Source organism: Phaenicophaeus curvirostris, chromosome 7 (assembly GCF_032191515.1).
Source record: "Phaenicophaeus curvirostris isolate KB17595 chromosome 7, BPBGC_Pcur_1.0, whole genome shotgun sequence".
NCBI lineage: Eukaryota > Metazoa > Chordata > Aves > Cuculiformes > Cuculidae > Phaenicophaeus > Phaenicophaeus curvirostris.
The window spans coordinates 40,700,557-40,714,132 of record NC_091398.1 but is presented as its reverse complement, the minus strand read 5'-3'; the positions used below and the strand labels follow the sequence as shown (position 1 = coordinate 40,714,132).

The 13,576-nt window shown below is 54.2% G+C and overlaps 1 protein-coding gene across 7 annotated transcripts in view; it reads right to left on the bottom strand.

The window, feature by feature from the left end:
• The window catches only part of FMNL2 (formin like 2), a 121,988-nt gene extending 114,904 nt beyond the window's left edge, over nt 1–7,084 (bottom strand). For all 7 annotated transcript variants that reach the window (XM_069861668.1, XM_069861664.1, XM_069861667.1 and 4 more), the window contains exon 1: nt 6,954–7,084. In XM_069861668.1, coding sequence (XP_069717769.1) covers nt 6,954–7,070 — 117 coding nt within the window. In that variant the 5' untranslated portion in view covers nt 7,071–7,084. The remainder of the gene's footprint in view (nt 1–6,953) is intronic.
• Nucleotides 7,085–13,576: the final 6,492 nt, after the last annotated feature.

Here is a 13,576-nt window from a genome sequence, read left to right as displayed (position 1 = left end):
AAGCAAAAACCTCTTTATCTTGCACGCAAGGTTAGGGCAGTGGATGGAGATGCTTGATAGAGCTTCCACACGAGGAAGGATGCTGGTGCAGGGCTGGGGTGAAGGCCAGGGGCTGCTAGCTCCCCAGAGCCCTGCACGGCACAGGCAGAGACGATGGACAGCCAGGTCTGTACTGCCAAAAAAACCCTACGTACACCTAAAGGAGAAAAGGAACAACCCTGCCAAGTCCATAAACGTGCACGATTCTCACCCTGCTTTGTCTTCTGCCCTAAAAAGTTGCCCGACCTGTTGCTATTCACCTTAGATAAAAGTGCCGAGCAATTTGCAAGGAAATATGGCCTGATGATGGGTTTATGCAGCACAAAAAGGATTAGGCAACCTCCTTGCCATCATTCCCATCGCTGGCTTTGCAGATCCCGGCTCCCGGGACAGCCCAGGCCTGGTGGGAAGAAGGAGACCAACACAGGTTCAGCCTGTGGGCTTTCCCCAGCCACCTCCTTCACCTGCGCTTCTGACACGAAGCCGAGTGCCCTCCTCCAGCTCTTGGGAGCTTCGGAACACGCAGGCTGACAGAATGGCTTCAGACCTCCATCCTCAGAGCCCCAGAAATTAAAGGGATTATTTTGTATGGAAAAACAGAAGAATAATATACGCATCCACATCATCTTCAGCATCTTTAACTCTTCCAGCGTTCTGGAATCTGAAATCAATTTTGAGAACGCGACTAACTTGCTAGTAGCTAAAGACGAGGGTATCGTGGTGGGTATTCCAGACACTCCAAAAAAAGCAGTTTTACAGCAATATTCTCCTATGATCTCTAGGTGGAAAAACTTAGCGATGCTGCCTGCTGACTTACACGGCAGCACAGCTGTGTCACCCCAGCACCGCTTCACGTGGTGAATTTAACCCTTTGGGAACACACCTGTTAATGTCATTTATTAGATTGTTTCATCAAGCAAAAGGTGTCACGGCTCCCATCATGTCAACAAGACCTTGAGGAATGAGCTCAGCATCAGAAGCCAGTAAGAGCCTGAACAAAAAAGCACAAGACTTTCCAATACGGAGAAACTGGGGAGGGACTTTTTCCAAGGGCATGGAGTGACAGGACGAGGAGGAATGGCTTTAAGTTGGAAGGGGAAGATTTAGATGAGACATTAGGAAGAAATTCTTCATGCTGAGGGTGGGGAGGCTCAGGCCCAGGTTGCCCAGAGCAGGGGTGGCTGCCCCATCCCTGGAGGGGTTCAAGGCCAGGCTGGATGGGGCTTGGAGCCCCTGATCCAGTGGGAGGTGTCCCTGCCCGTGGCAGGGGTGGGACTGGATGGGCTTTGAGGTCCCTTCCAACCCAACCCATTCCATGATTCTATAATTCTAATACCTGAATTTTAGAAATCTCCTTTTCCTGGAGGCGGTTCCTAAATCCAATTCAGCTTCTCTCAGCTTCCACTGTATGGCTTTCTAATTCCCCAGAAATAATACAAATTACACCTGACAGGAGAGTAAGGGATCTCAACTAAAATCCATGCCAAGAGAGTTCTGTTAAATGTAGGGATTACAACAAGGAATCCAGTGCCCACCAACCCCAGCAAAGCAAGGGAACCACTACCACCTCACAGCTATCTCCTGCAGCCATGTCACGCTCTTTAACGACTTGCAGACTCTAAACTGTATATATCATAAAACAATGTATAATATATTTGATAGAGGATTAGGGAGAGGAATGGAAAACAGCTGGGAAACGTTACGGAGTTCTCACACTGAGCTTTCAGATTCTTTAGCAGGAGACACTCCAACTCCCTTGGCTGGTATGGAAAATGATGCTGGGACAAAATCCACTGCAAAAAAAGGGAAATTCTAGCGGAACAAAGAAGTTCCTGTTGGCAACGCCTGGCGTGCATCCCACGGGAGCGGAGCTGGTGCGATGCCTCCAGGTAGGTACCCTCCAGTCAAACCCAGGACGGAGCAGGATGGCAGGAACACCTCCTCCCTCGTCCTTCCAAAGGCTTTTCTCCATTCTACAGGACTGGGCACAGAGGGCTTCTTTGTAAACTGAAACACCACTTGGTGGGGGTAAGAGGATATTTCCTGTTAACCTCGCCACAGATTTCTAATCCCGCAGTCAAATTATGTCAATCACAGCTCATTAGGCAACAATTTACCCTGCCAGCTCTGTCCTGGCTGCTTCCTCCAAACCTCTCTGAACCGGTAACGGGGCTGCAGAGACCACCCTGCTGCGGGAGCTGGGCGCCCGGCTTTCACCTCCACATCTCCAACCTTGGATGGCAGCGCCACAACTCTGAAGGACTGAGGGGCTGGAGTGAATCCACAGCAGGGAACGGAGCTGGGGAAGGGGCTGGAGAACACCAGGAATGAGAGGCGGCTGAGGGACATCTAGCCTGGAGAAGAGGAGGCTGAGGGGAGACCTCATCGCTGTCTACAACTGCCTGAAAGGAGGTTGTAGAGAGGTGGGTGTTGGTCTCTTCTCCCAAGTGGTAGGATGAGGGAATGGCCTCAAGCTGCACCAGGGCAGGTTCAGATCAGACATCAAGAAAAATTTCTTCAGTGAAAGGATTCTCAGGTCCTGGCAGAGGCTGCCCAGGGAGGCGGTGGAGTCCCCATCACTGGAGGGATTCAAAAGCCGGGTGGATGAGGTGCTTGGGGATCTGGTTTAGTTGAGGACAGGTAGGGTCAGACTCGATCTCAAAGATCTTTAAATGACTCAGTGATTCTGTCTACAGACACTGTCAGCACACTTGGTTTGCCATGGTGGTCACACACGCTGAACAGTGGCTTCCTACACAATAAATGAGGGTCGGCTACCAGAATTCATACATATTTGCCCCATGGGTTTGTAGGAGAAAGCCAGGAAAAAAATCCACCCCACTGGAGGAGGAAAGCGAGCAGGTTGGGGAAGGGACAATGGGAGAAGGTTCCTGTGCACCCAAGGGGTTGGCAAGCTCAAAGTCAGCGCCAGAGCCAGGAGGTGGCTCTGATTATTCAGCACCCTTCACAGGACACTGGGAACTTGGTGGCAATGACGTGCCACCGCTTCCCTGGACTTCCCTGCTCTTCTGCAAACTCGAAACAGAGAATCATTTCACACGTCCTACCAGGACTGGGAGAATTCGCATCAGTTTGAGAGGATGGAAGAAATAACACCAGGTGTACCAACAGAAACTTGTATCTCTCTCCAGTTCTTCTCCAGTTTTCCCTTTGAAGGGCATCCTGTCTGACGCAAGGTCTTCCTGAACCACAGGGACAGACGGGTGCCCTCACCAGCAGAGACGAGTACAAACCTCGGTGCATAACAGGCCAGCAAAGCACATTTACTGCACCAGCCCCAAAACCAGCAATACCAGTTGACAGAGAAAATCCACCCCTGTGGAACAAGAGGGATGACAAAGCCAGACCCTCTCCCTCCCCTTGGTCGGGCACTGCCACACGGATGCTCAGCGCATCCTCAGGAACGCGGATGGCACCACTGAAGACCAGAGGAATGGATTAGCACAGTTGGATTGGAGAGCTTCCCTACAAAAGGGTGGCCTGGAGCACTTCCCATCATGTCCTGCTACTTATGCAGCTCAAATCTCAAAGAGCAAGGCTGGCTCAGGAGGCAGAAAGGTGGCCGTAGGTGTTTGAGGTGGACAAAGGCTTCACCAGAGCCCTTCCTCAAGGCTACAGCTGCTAAAAAGCCAGCACGGATAAACTAGTGCACACATGCATCACCTCCAGGCGTGCCGTTCCTCATCTGTTCCCTTGCTGAAGAGACCATGGAGCTCCTGGAGATGATCAGGAGAGCATGTGCAAAGTGGACAAACCCCCCCAAAAAAAACAGTCAATGTCACAGCACTTGCAGTAAAAATGCATCCAACATGTGCTCTCCTCATGGATATGCACAGGTTTTAGAGGGCTGGGGCTGCCTGCGCTGGTTTTGTGCAAGGAGAGAAGCATAAAATTTCAAAGTCCATTTGTGAGGCTGCACAGGAGGAACCTTTTCTGCACGGCCCTGCTCTTCACCTGCAGAAACGGAGACAAACTGCTCAGCGTGCTGACTCCGTACCTGCACGTGGCTGCTACTCAACCGAGCTGCGCGTTCATCAGCGTCAAAACCAGTCCTGGCAATTTCATTAGAGGGACGAAAATTGCTATTGTCAGGAAAGCCCTTCGGGACCCGCCAGCGCTCTCCAAGTGCGCGAGCAACGCTGGTGCCAGGCTGATTTCTTAAGACGGCGTGTAAAGAAGGTGAGCTTTACTCCTATAACCTTCAGCATCTCCTTCGTATTCTCATCTCCTGACTAATCCTTGCTCCCTACATAAAATGTTCCTCAGCTTTTCCCGCCCCCATCACCATTCCTTTCCCATTAATCCCTGCTGTTCAACTGCCTACATTTGACTGGTGGCACAGTCCTCCTCAGAGCCACAGAGAAAGCAAAATCCTAACAGCCAAGCAGTTTATTCCTTCATAAAGCAGTCAGACACTTCCTGGAAGCTGCGATGAACACCAGCCATCCCCGGCTGGCTCCGAGACCAGGCTGAAGGCCATTTCTGGCTGTTCCAGCCCCACCTCACAGCTCCTCCAGACGGGAACAGAGCATCTGATACCCCGTTTGTAGCCAAGCATCCACACAACCCTCCAGCAAAGCCAAAGCCCTCATCCTCTGACCTTTAATTTAATCCCATCTTCTAAAACCAGATGCCATCTACTCCTTTCAAGTACCTCAAGAAATGACCAGCGTGGTCTCGTTATCTCCCATATTTACATTAAACGCACTCTGCTCTCCCAAACAACGTCTCCTTCTTTAACCGATCCCATCAACCGGTCCCAACCCAAACCCACTAATCTTCCACAGGCGACGCACACAAATTAAACTGGGGAGTTTCAGATGAATCAAAACTTGACTCTGAGCGATGCTCTGCTTGTGGGAGAATCTCTCAGCTGTAAAACGCCCACAGCTTTTCTGGACAAGAGCAATGTGAGACCAGGCTTTTCCACGGTGCTTAATAATCGTTGCATCTCACTCGCCATTTGGCTCATCAGTGGGGGTTCCCGACTGAATAGGCTTATTCTTTTCTTAGACGTGATAATCTAATTGTGTCTGACCACAAATAATCCCCAACACACACCGGCCGGGGCATCCTCGCACAGCGCCTGGAGAATTTCTAATAGCAGGGGGTTGGTTGGGCTTCACAGAATCAGGGAGTGGTTTGGGTTGGAAGGGACCTCAGATCCATCCAGTGCCACCCCTGCCATGGGCAGGGACACCTCCCACTGGATCAGGGGCTCCAAGCCCCATCCAGCCTGGCCTTGAACCCCTCCAGGGATGGGGCAGCCACCCCTGCTCTGGGCAGCCTGGGCCAGGGCCTCCCCACCCTCACAGCAAAACATTTCTGCCTAAAATCTCATCTCAGTCTCCCCTCTTTCAGCTCCAAACCACTCCCCTCGTCCCATCCCTGCCCTCCCCTGATATCCAATATGGGAATCCCGGTCCGCCTGGCTGGGTTTCACACGGTGTTCCGGGGATGCAGGGCACAGCAGACACCTGGGGTTTACCCTTTTCTCCTCCTCAGCTTCTGTGCTTCGCACAGACACTGCTCAGGAGTCAGGAGGAGAGGGGGAAGCACAGAGGGTGGGGTAGGATCTACCAAGGCTGCTGAGATACCCACCATAGAATCACCAGGTTGGAAAGTACCCACTGGATCATCGAATCCAACCGTTCCCATCAGTCACTAACCCATGTCCCTCAGCACCTCGTCCACCCGTCCCTTAAACCCCTCCAGGGAAGGGGACTCAACCCCCTCCCTGGGCAGCCTCTGCCAGGGACCAATGACCCTTTCTGTGAAAAAGTTTTCCCTGATGTCCAGCCTAAACCTCCCCTGGCGGAGCCTGAGGCCATTCCCTCTCGTCCTGTCCCCTGTCCCTTGGGAGAAGAGCCCAGCTCCCTCCTCTCCACAACCTCCTCTCAGGTAGTTGCAGAGAGCAATGAGGTCTCCCCTCAGCCTCCTCTTCCCCAGGCTGAACCCCCCCAGCTCTCTCAGCCTGAAGGAGAGCGGGACGCTGGCCCAGAACGCAAGCAGCAAGGGGAGCGCGGCCCTTCCCTGGGCAGCCCTCCTAGCAAGGGGATCTCCTCTCCCGAAATGGAAGGATCAAGGGACGCGCGGCCCTTCCCGGGGGGGGATCTCCAGCACCGAGCCCCTGGCGCCCCGCCGGCAGGGGGAGAAGCCGAATGGGGACCCCAACAGTCCCAGGACTGAGCGGGGAGGGGGCACGGCAGGACTTGTGTGTCCCAGGGCTCCCAAATCCCACAGCCCCTTCCCAAAGCGGAATCCTGAGGGCAGATGGGGATGGGGGGGGGGCTGCCTATAGGGGACAGAGGCCGGCTGGGCGGGGGTGGGTTGCAGGCGGAGAGCTGCTCCTGGACACTGGGGAAGGCGGCTCGGGGGCTGCTGGCACACAAGCCATCCCGGCTGCGGAGAAAAGGCAGCTCCGGGGCTGGAGGAGACACAACACACGGCTCCGAAAGAGACTGCGAGCTCCCTCCTGCACAAACCCCGGCTCTGAAGGAGGCTGCGAGCTCCCTCCCGCACAAACCCCGGCTCCAAAGGAGACTGCGAGCTCCCTCCTGCACAAACCCCGGCTCCGAGGGGGACTGCGAGCTCCCTCCCGCACACACCGCGGCCCCGTAGCGCTGCAGGCAGGCACAGACCCCGCACACGGGGGAGGGCGGCTCCGGGGGGGCTGCAGAGACACAAGCTCTCCCGGCTGCGGGGAGCAGGCAGCTCGGGGGGCGACAGGGACGCGACCCGCGGGGCCACCCCCCAGCCCGGTGGGGGAAGGCAGCGCAGACAAAGAGCCGCGGCCGCCCGCAGCCCCCGTCCCGCCGAGCCCCCCCCCCCCCCCACCCCCGGTGCGGCGGGGCAGAGCCCCCCCCCCGGCCCGCGGACGGCGTGTCGCTCACCAGCACGACGGCGAAGCGCTCCTCGAGCTCGGCGGGGTCGGGCATGGGCAGCTTCAGCGGGGCCCCGTGCGGCCGCAGCTCGCCGGGCGGCCCCTCCGCGCTGCCCGCGTTGCCCATGGCGCCCGCGCTGCCTCCGCCGCGCCGCGCCGCGCGCCGCGGGACACGCCCCCGAGACAGGCCACGCCCCCGAGCGGGACACGCCCCGCGGTGGGCCACGCCCCCTGCTGGCCACGCCCCCTTCCCATATCCCACCGTCTTTTGCGGGAGGCCACGCCCCCTCCCGCAGACCACGCCCCTCTGCTCAGGCCCCGTCTCTTTTGCATATGCTAGTCTGCTGTTACAGGCCACGCCCCCTCCCCATACCGCGCCCCCTCCTCTCAGGCCACGCCTCCTACCCGTATGCCTCTCTTGCCACAGGCCACGCCCATCCCCGCAGGCCACACCCCTTCACTGTCGGCCAGGCTCTTGTTACAGGCTCCGCCCCCGCCCCACACACCACGCCCCTTTTCTTTATGCCACTGTCTTTTGTAGCAGGCCACGCCCCTTCCCGCAGACCACGCCCCTCATCTCAGGCCACGCCCCTTCCCATATGCCACTAGCTGCAGGCCACGCCCCTTCCTCAGACCACGCCCTCCCTCACAGGCCACGCCCCATTCACCATAGGCCACTCTCTTGTAGCAGGCTCCGCCCCCTCCCCATAGGACACGCCCCCTCCCCGTAGGCCATAGAATCCTAGAATCATAGAATCACAGAATCAGCAGGTTGGAAGAGACCCACCGGATCATCGAGTCCAACCGTTCCCATCAAGCACTAACCCATGTCCCTCAGCACCTCGTCCACCCGTGCCCCAAACCCCTCCAGGGAAGGGGACTCAACCCCCTCCCTGGGCAGCCTCTGCCAGTGCCCAATGACCCTTTCTGTGAAGAATTTTTTCCTAATGTCCAGCCTAAACGTTCCCTGGCAGAGCTTGAGGCCATATTAACTGCTAAAATTCAGGTGTCACAATTATAACAGCCTCTCTGCAGCAGCGATCGAAGGGAGCAGCACCTCTTCCCTGCCCTCCAGCTATAGATGAGCATCTCCACAGTCACAACTCGCCACTCCAGGCAAGAGTCACCGCACCTCGTCAGGCCTCAGATGTTGTCCTGGAGGTGAGTGAGAGCCTTGGCTTTGTGACCGGGACATCGTGGGCCTGAGATCAGCTCTTTTGAGGTTCAGTTTGCATGAACAGTTGCCATGAAGCAACACCAGCAGCCTGAGCCATATTGCAGGCTCGGCCCACTCCCCGCAGGCCACGCCCATCACCCCGACCACGCCCCCTTCTCCGTAGCCCGGCCTCTTTCACAGGACACGCCCCCAACCTGCCGGTCACGCCCCCTTCGCTGTAGGCCACGCCCCCTTTCCATAGGCCGCTGTCTTATAGGCCCCGCCCCCTCAGGCCCCGCCCCCTCCCCGCCTCAGGGGACGGAGCCGAGGGCCCAGCCCGGCCACAGGGTCAGAGTCGGAGAGTGGGTTGGGGTGGGACGGAGGAGAGAGCCCAGCCAGTTCAGAGAATCCTAGAATCATAGAGTCCTCAAATCATAGAATACTTGAATCATACATTCATGGATTCATAGAATTATAGAATCATAGATTCTCCTCCTCTCTACAAAACTGCTCCTTCTCGTCTTGGGAGCTAATACCCAGAGAGCTGGCAGCTGCCTCATCCTGGAAAGGGCTGCAGGAGAGCTGGGGAGGGGCTCAGGGTCAGGGAGGGCAGGGAAAGGATGAGGGAAATGGTTTTGAGCTGGAAGAGGGGAGATTGAGGTGAGATCTTAGGCAGAAATGCCACCCTGTGTGGGAGAGGAGGCCCTGGCCCAGGCGGCCCAGAGCAGGGGTGGCTGCCCCATCCCTGGAGGGGTTCAAGGCCAGGCTGGATGGGGCTTGGAGCCCCTGATCCAGTGGGAGGTGTCCCTGCCCATGGCAGGGGTGGGACTGGGTGGCTTTGAGGTCCCTTCCAACCCAGACCAGTCCATGGTTCTATGCTAGCGAAGGAAATAGTAATAGATACTTTGGCTGCTGGCTTTTATCTAAGACTATCACAATTCCTTGAAAGATTAATTAGTTAATTAAGCTTCACAAGGCTGCTGTGAGATAAGGGCGCATTAGGCAATCAGAGATAGCAGCGGAGGGTCAGGGGACAGTGTGTTGGGGACACTCACACTGTCTCGCTGAGGATCCTCCGCTCTCCCAGCAGCCGTGCTGAGCGCCCGCTGCTCCCCGGCGCTGGGTTGTGGATCGGGACCTCTCCGACTCCCCAGCGGAAATCTGAATCAAGGGAATTTCTGAATGAAGGGAAAACCATCTCAGCATTTTGCTGACCCTCTGAAGAAAGGGTGATACTCAGGGACCAGGAGCCGCCGTTAGCCACACGTACCTGGGAAAGGTTCAGGTAATTGCACAGCAAACTGGATTCTTTGGTTGACATTTAGGCAAGGAGCCAGAGGCGGCTCTAACCACGCTATAAGGCATATTCAGCTCAAAACCAGACTTGCAAAATTGCAATGAAAGTAACCATCCGTGCGTGCAGTGACTGTTTAGCATCAATGCCGTATGCGCAAAGGAATTATTTCAAGAGAACAAGGTGATTTTTGAGCAATTTGTTGTAAGCTGTAACTGGGATGTCCACATTTCCGAATGACAAAATTAGAGCAGCAGCATTGCTGGATAAAAGAGCTATTTAGCAGGCGCACTCTTATGCTAAAGACATTATTCTGGGATCAAAATTAATAAATAAGACCGTAGCATTTGCATTTATGTATTTAAACCAAATAACCAGCTACACAATATGTCATTTCCAGAGCTCATCCCAGGCACCAGGGCAATTCAGACTGGGCGATGCCACCAGGGAAATTGTTCCACCAGGGAATGCTTCTCAGAGTTCACTGAAGGGAACTGGAAGCTCTGCTTGTCACCAAAATCTTCACATTAAAACAAAGCTGGAAGTTTGGGGCCAAGCCTGGGCAGTTTGGAGCTGGAAGAGGGGAGATTGAGATGAGATCTTAGGCAGAAATGTTTTGCTGTGAGGGTGGGGAGGCCCTGGCCCAGGCTGCCCAGAGCAGGGGTGGCTGCCCCATCCCTGGAGGGGTTCAAGGCCAGGCTGGATGGGGCTTGGAGCCCCTGATCCAGTGGGAGGTGTCCCTGCCCACGGCAGGGGTGGGACTGGATGGATTTGAGGTCCCTTCCAGCCCAAACCATTCTATGGTTCTATGATTTTGCTGCAATGCTCAGCACTTCCAGACAGATCCTGAGCTGACATTTCAGTGAAGTTCCAGGTGATCTGATTTAATGGTCTTAAAGGTGTAGGCTCAACGTCAGGCTTTAATAAATAGCTTGGTCTTAGGTTGGCAGTGGCGAGGGGAGTATTCATCATAATAAAGCTGTAGTGCAACCGTAAACTCCATTGCAAGAGCCGAGCGGTGTACACTTCAGCGGAGATTATTGATTGCAGCATAGGAGCAGCTGACCTTGCCTAGAAGATTACAGAGGACTTTTTTTCTGTAATAACTGCAATAAAACTCCCAATAGGCTGCTTTCTGAGAACAGCCTTCTCAAGGAAAAGCAGCTTCTGTGGGGATTTCCTGGTGATGGGAAATAAAAGACTTGATAGTCTTTATCCTCATGCACATCCATTGGTGAAGAAGAGGCAGTTTCACTCTGGTCCATCATGTTTTACCTGGTACAACATATCTGCTTTCTACTTCACTCGCGCTCGGTCTATTATTTATAGACATTTCCTTCAAGTGCCAGAACCCGGACCTATCAGGCCCCACCAGATTGTAGAAATAAGTTGCAAAATAATGGTCAGGCTCGATAGCCTTGGGGATATTGAAGGTTTTCTCAGGACAGCACAAGTTTTGTTTGAGAATTAATTAAACATAAATCTAAAAATCACCTTGAGTCAGAAGAGTTCACGGTCATTCTGCAAGACCTTACTGACTGCCATAGAGTCATAGAATGGTTTGAATTGGAAGGGACCATGAAGGTCATCTGGTGCAGCCTCCCTGCAGTGAGCGAGGGTATCTCCAACTGGATCAGGTTGCTCAGAGCCCCATCCAACCTGACCTGGAACGTGCTCCAAGATGTGCCCTTCCAGAGTGGGGTGGTGATGCTCCTGAGGAAGATGTGGGATCCCATGTTCAGTCTCCAAGCATCTCACATGCCCTGGAGCCCTTGCCAGCGTTGGGAGCCTCCAGCCCGCAGGCACTGCTCCCTGGAACAGCCCTTTCCAAGGGGGGTGGTGACGCTCCCGAGTGAGATGTGGGATCTCCGTGTTCAGCCTTGTGCCATCTCACTCGTGAGCAAATGTAACACGGGTGTTCCTTTCTGCTAGGATGCACCCTGGCCGGGAGCTCGTTCACGATTTATTGGCAGGAAGGCAAGCAGGCAAAACACGAGTCCTGAATTCCCAGAAAGGCAAAGGATGGTAAACATTAATGAAACTGAGATAATGGAGCAGAAAATGTGTGTGGGGAAGGAGTCAATATTTAATAAGGGTTATATCTGAGAGTAAAGCAGCACTTTCTGAACTCTGATGGAGACAGAAGCTCGACTAGATGTGCATCTGCATGCCTCTCCATTTGCTTTAAATTTGCCTTAAAACCCATAGCTGGGACAGAAGAGAGAGGAGAATTAAGATGAGGACACTTTTGAACCTTTCTAGACTGTCATTATTAATTGCAAATGCATTTTTCTCTCTTTTTCTCCCCTGAAGGAGTTATCTGGGTGAGGAACAGAGGGGCTGGAGCTCCATCTCAGCCCTCAGCTGGCTGCGCGCTCCCAACAACAGTCGTGGGACAATGCTGGCCATTGTCCGCGCGGCAGGAGAGAAGCTCGGTGTGCATCCACGCAGGCTGCCGGGAGAAACGCCACACAAGCTCCTATTGTGTTTCTACCCGGGGCTCTTGACAAAGAACTCCCGAGGATGCTTAGGTGAGAGGAATAAAGTGAATTTAATTTTTTCAGCTGATTGAAGCTGTTTAGATGCCTTAAATGTGTTTCATGAGGGAAATACGGATTTCACTTGATGGGGCTGATTGATAACATTTGTCTCCCAGAAAGGCAGGGGGAGGGCTTGCAAGTGCAGGAGTTGTGCAGCCACTGGAAACACCTTTTCCAGACCTCACATCTTAAAGCGTGTTTGCTGTCTCACCATCTCTCCCGTTATTGACGTCACACTGTGGCTGAAGCTGCCAGGATGCAGAGCTCCCCGCACTGGGACTGGCCCCCACCTCAGCCCCCTCCTTCCCACGAAGCGGGTGCTCCCAGGATGCTCCACAGATGCAAGGGCAGGTGGCACCACATCCCTCTTTTTGCTTTGGTTTTAAACTTAGGGACACTTCTTCATCTCATAGAATCAAAGAATCGTAGCATCACGGAATGGTTTGGGTTGGAAATGACCATGAAAATCATCCAGATACGGGAATCTGGAGTTCCTTAGCTGCCCAGTGAGCGAGCTGGGAGCTGGACACTTGGACAAGTCCTTGCTTTGCTCCTGACACGGAGCACGCAGGAATAGGACATGGACAGGTCTGTTTCCCTCCAGGTCCCACAGTGCAAGGTTTTGTTTCAACACTGAATTAAACAAAAGGTCAACAAAGCAGCTTTTCCCATAAAGCAAAATTTTCCCCTTTCCGACCAGTTCTGAACATCTCCACTTGTGTTCTGAGACAAGGATAACAAAGTTCACACTGAATTATTTACTGCCTCAGAGAAACAGGGGACCGGAGGCAGACAGGAGTGCTTTGGCTGAACCCAGACAGGAGTGAAATGATGTTGGATGCAGCGACCGTGAAGAAGACCTGCTGCATCTGTAACAGCTTTTGTGAGAAAACAGCTGTGTGGGTTTGGAGACACCAGCCCGTCTGACTGCCAAGGTCCCTGTCACCTTCTGTACAGCTGTGTCTGATGTTTCCAGCCGTGTGTGTGCTAACACCAGCGTGGGACCAGCAGAGCCTTGGAAAGGAGCATCCCAAACCCTCCTGCATCCGGAGGGATGTTGGTTGTCCAGGGTTTGTGGGAAGTCTGGAGGAATCCCTTACTTCAGGGCACCTCTCTGTGCCTGCAGCTGCACGCGGCGGCACCAAGAAACCGTGAGCTCTGTGATGTGTGGTGATGGAGGAGTCCAGCACCTGATTTATGTCAGAACACAGCGAGGAACAAATGGGAAAGCCCTGCTGCGCGCTCTCCTCTGCCTGGAGCAGCAGTTGCGCAGCTGGAAGGATCGCACCTCGCCCTTGACTGTCGGCGCTTTCAGCTGACGAGGCAGAGGAGCTCACAGCGCCGCCTCCCCAGGGATGAAGCCATCAGATGGAGAACGCAGCTTTTCGACTCATCAGGAATGTCATTAAAGCCTGATTCCCAGAAAACAGGACAGGGCGACAAATTGAGCCTCCACTTCACATGGCACAAAACTTGGGCTAAAGCAAGTGGTGCATGTGGTGTGTTCTTTCAGACACACGTGCGTGTTGGAACCACAACCCTTGTGATGTTTGAAAGGAAATGGAGCTGTTGCTAGAGAAAATATTTGCAGACGGATGGCGGTCGCTGCATCCTTTTGGCTGCGTGCATCACAAATCATATCA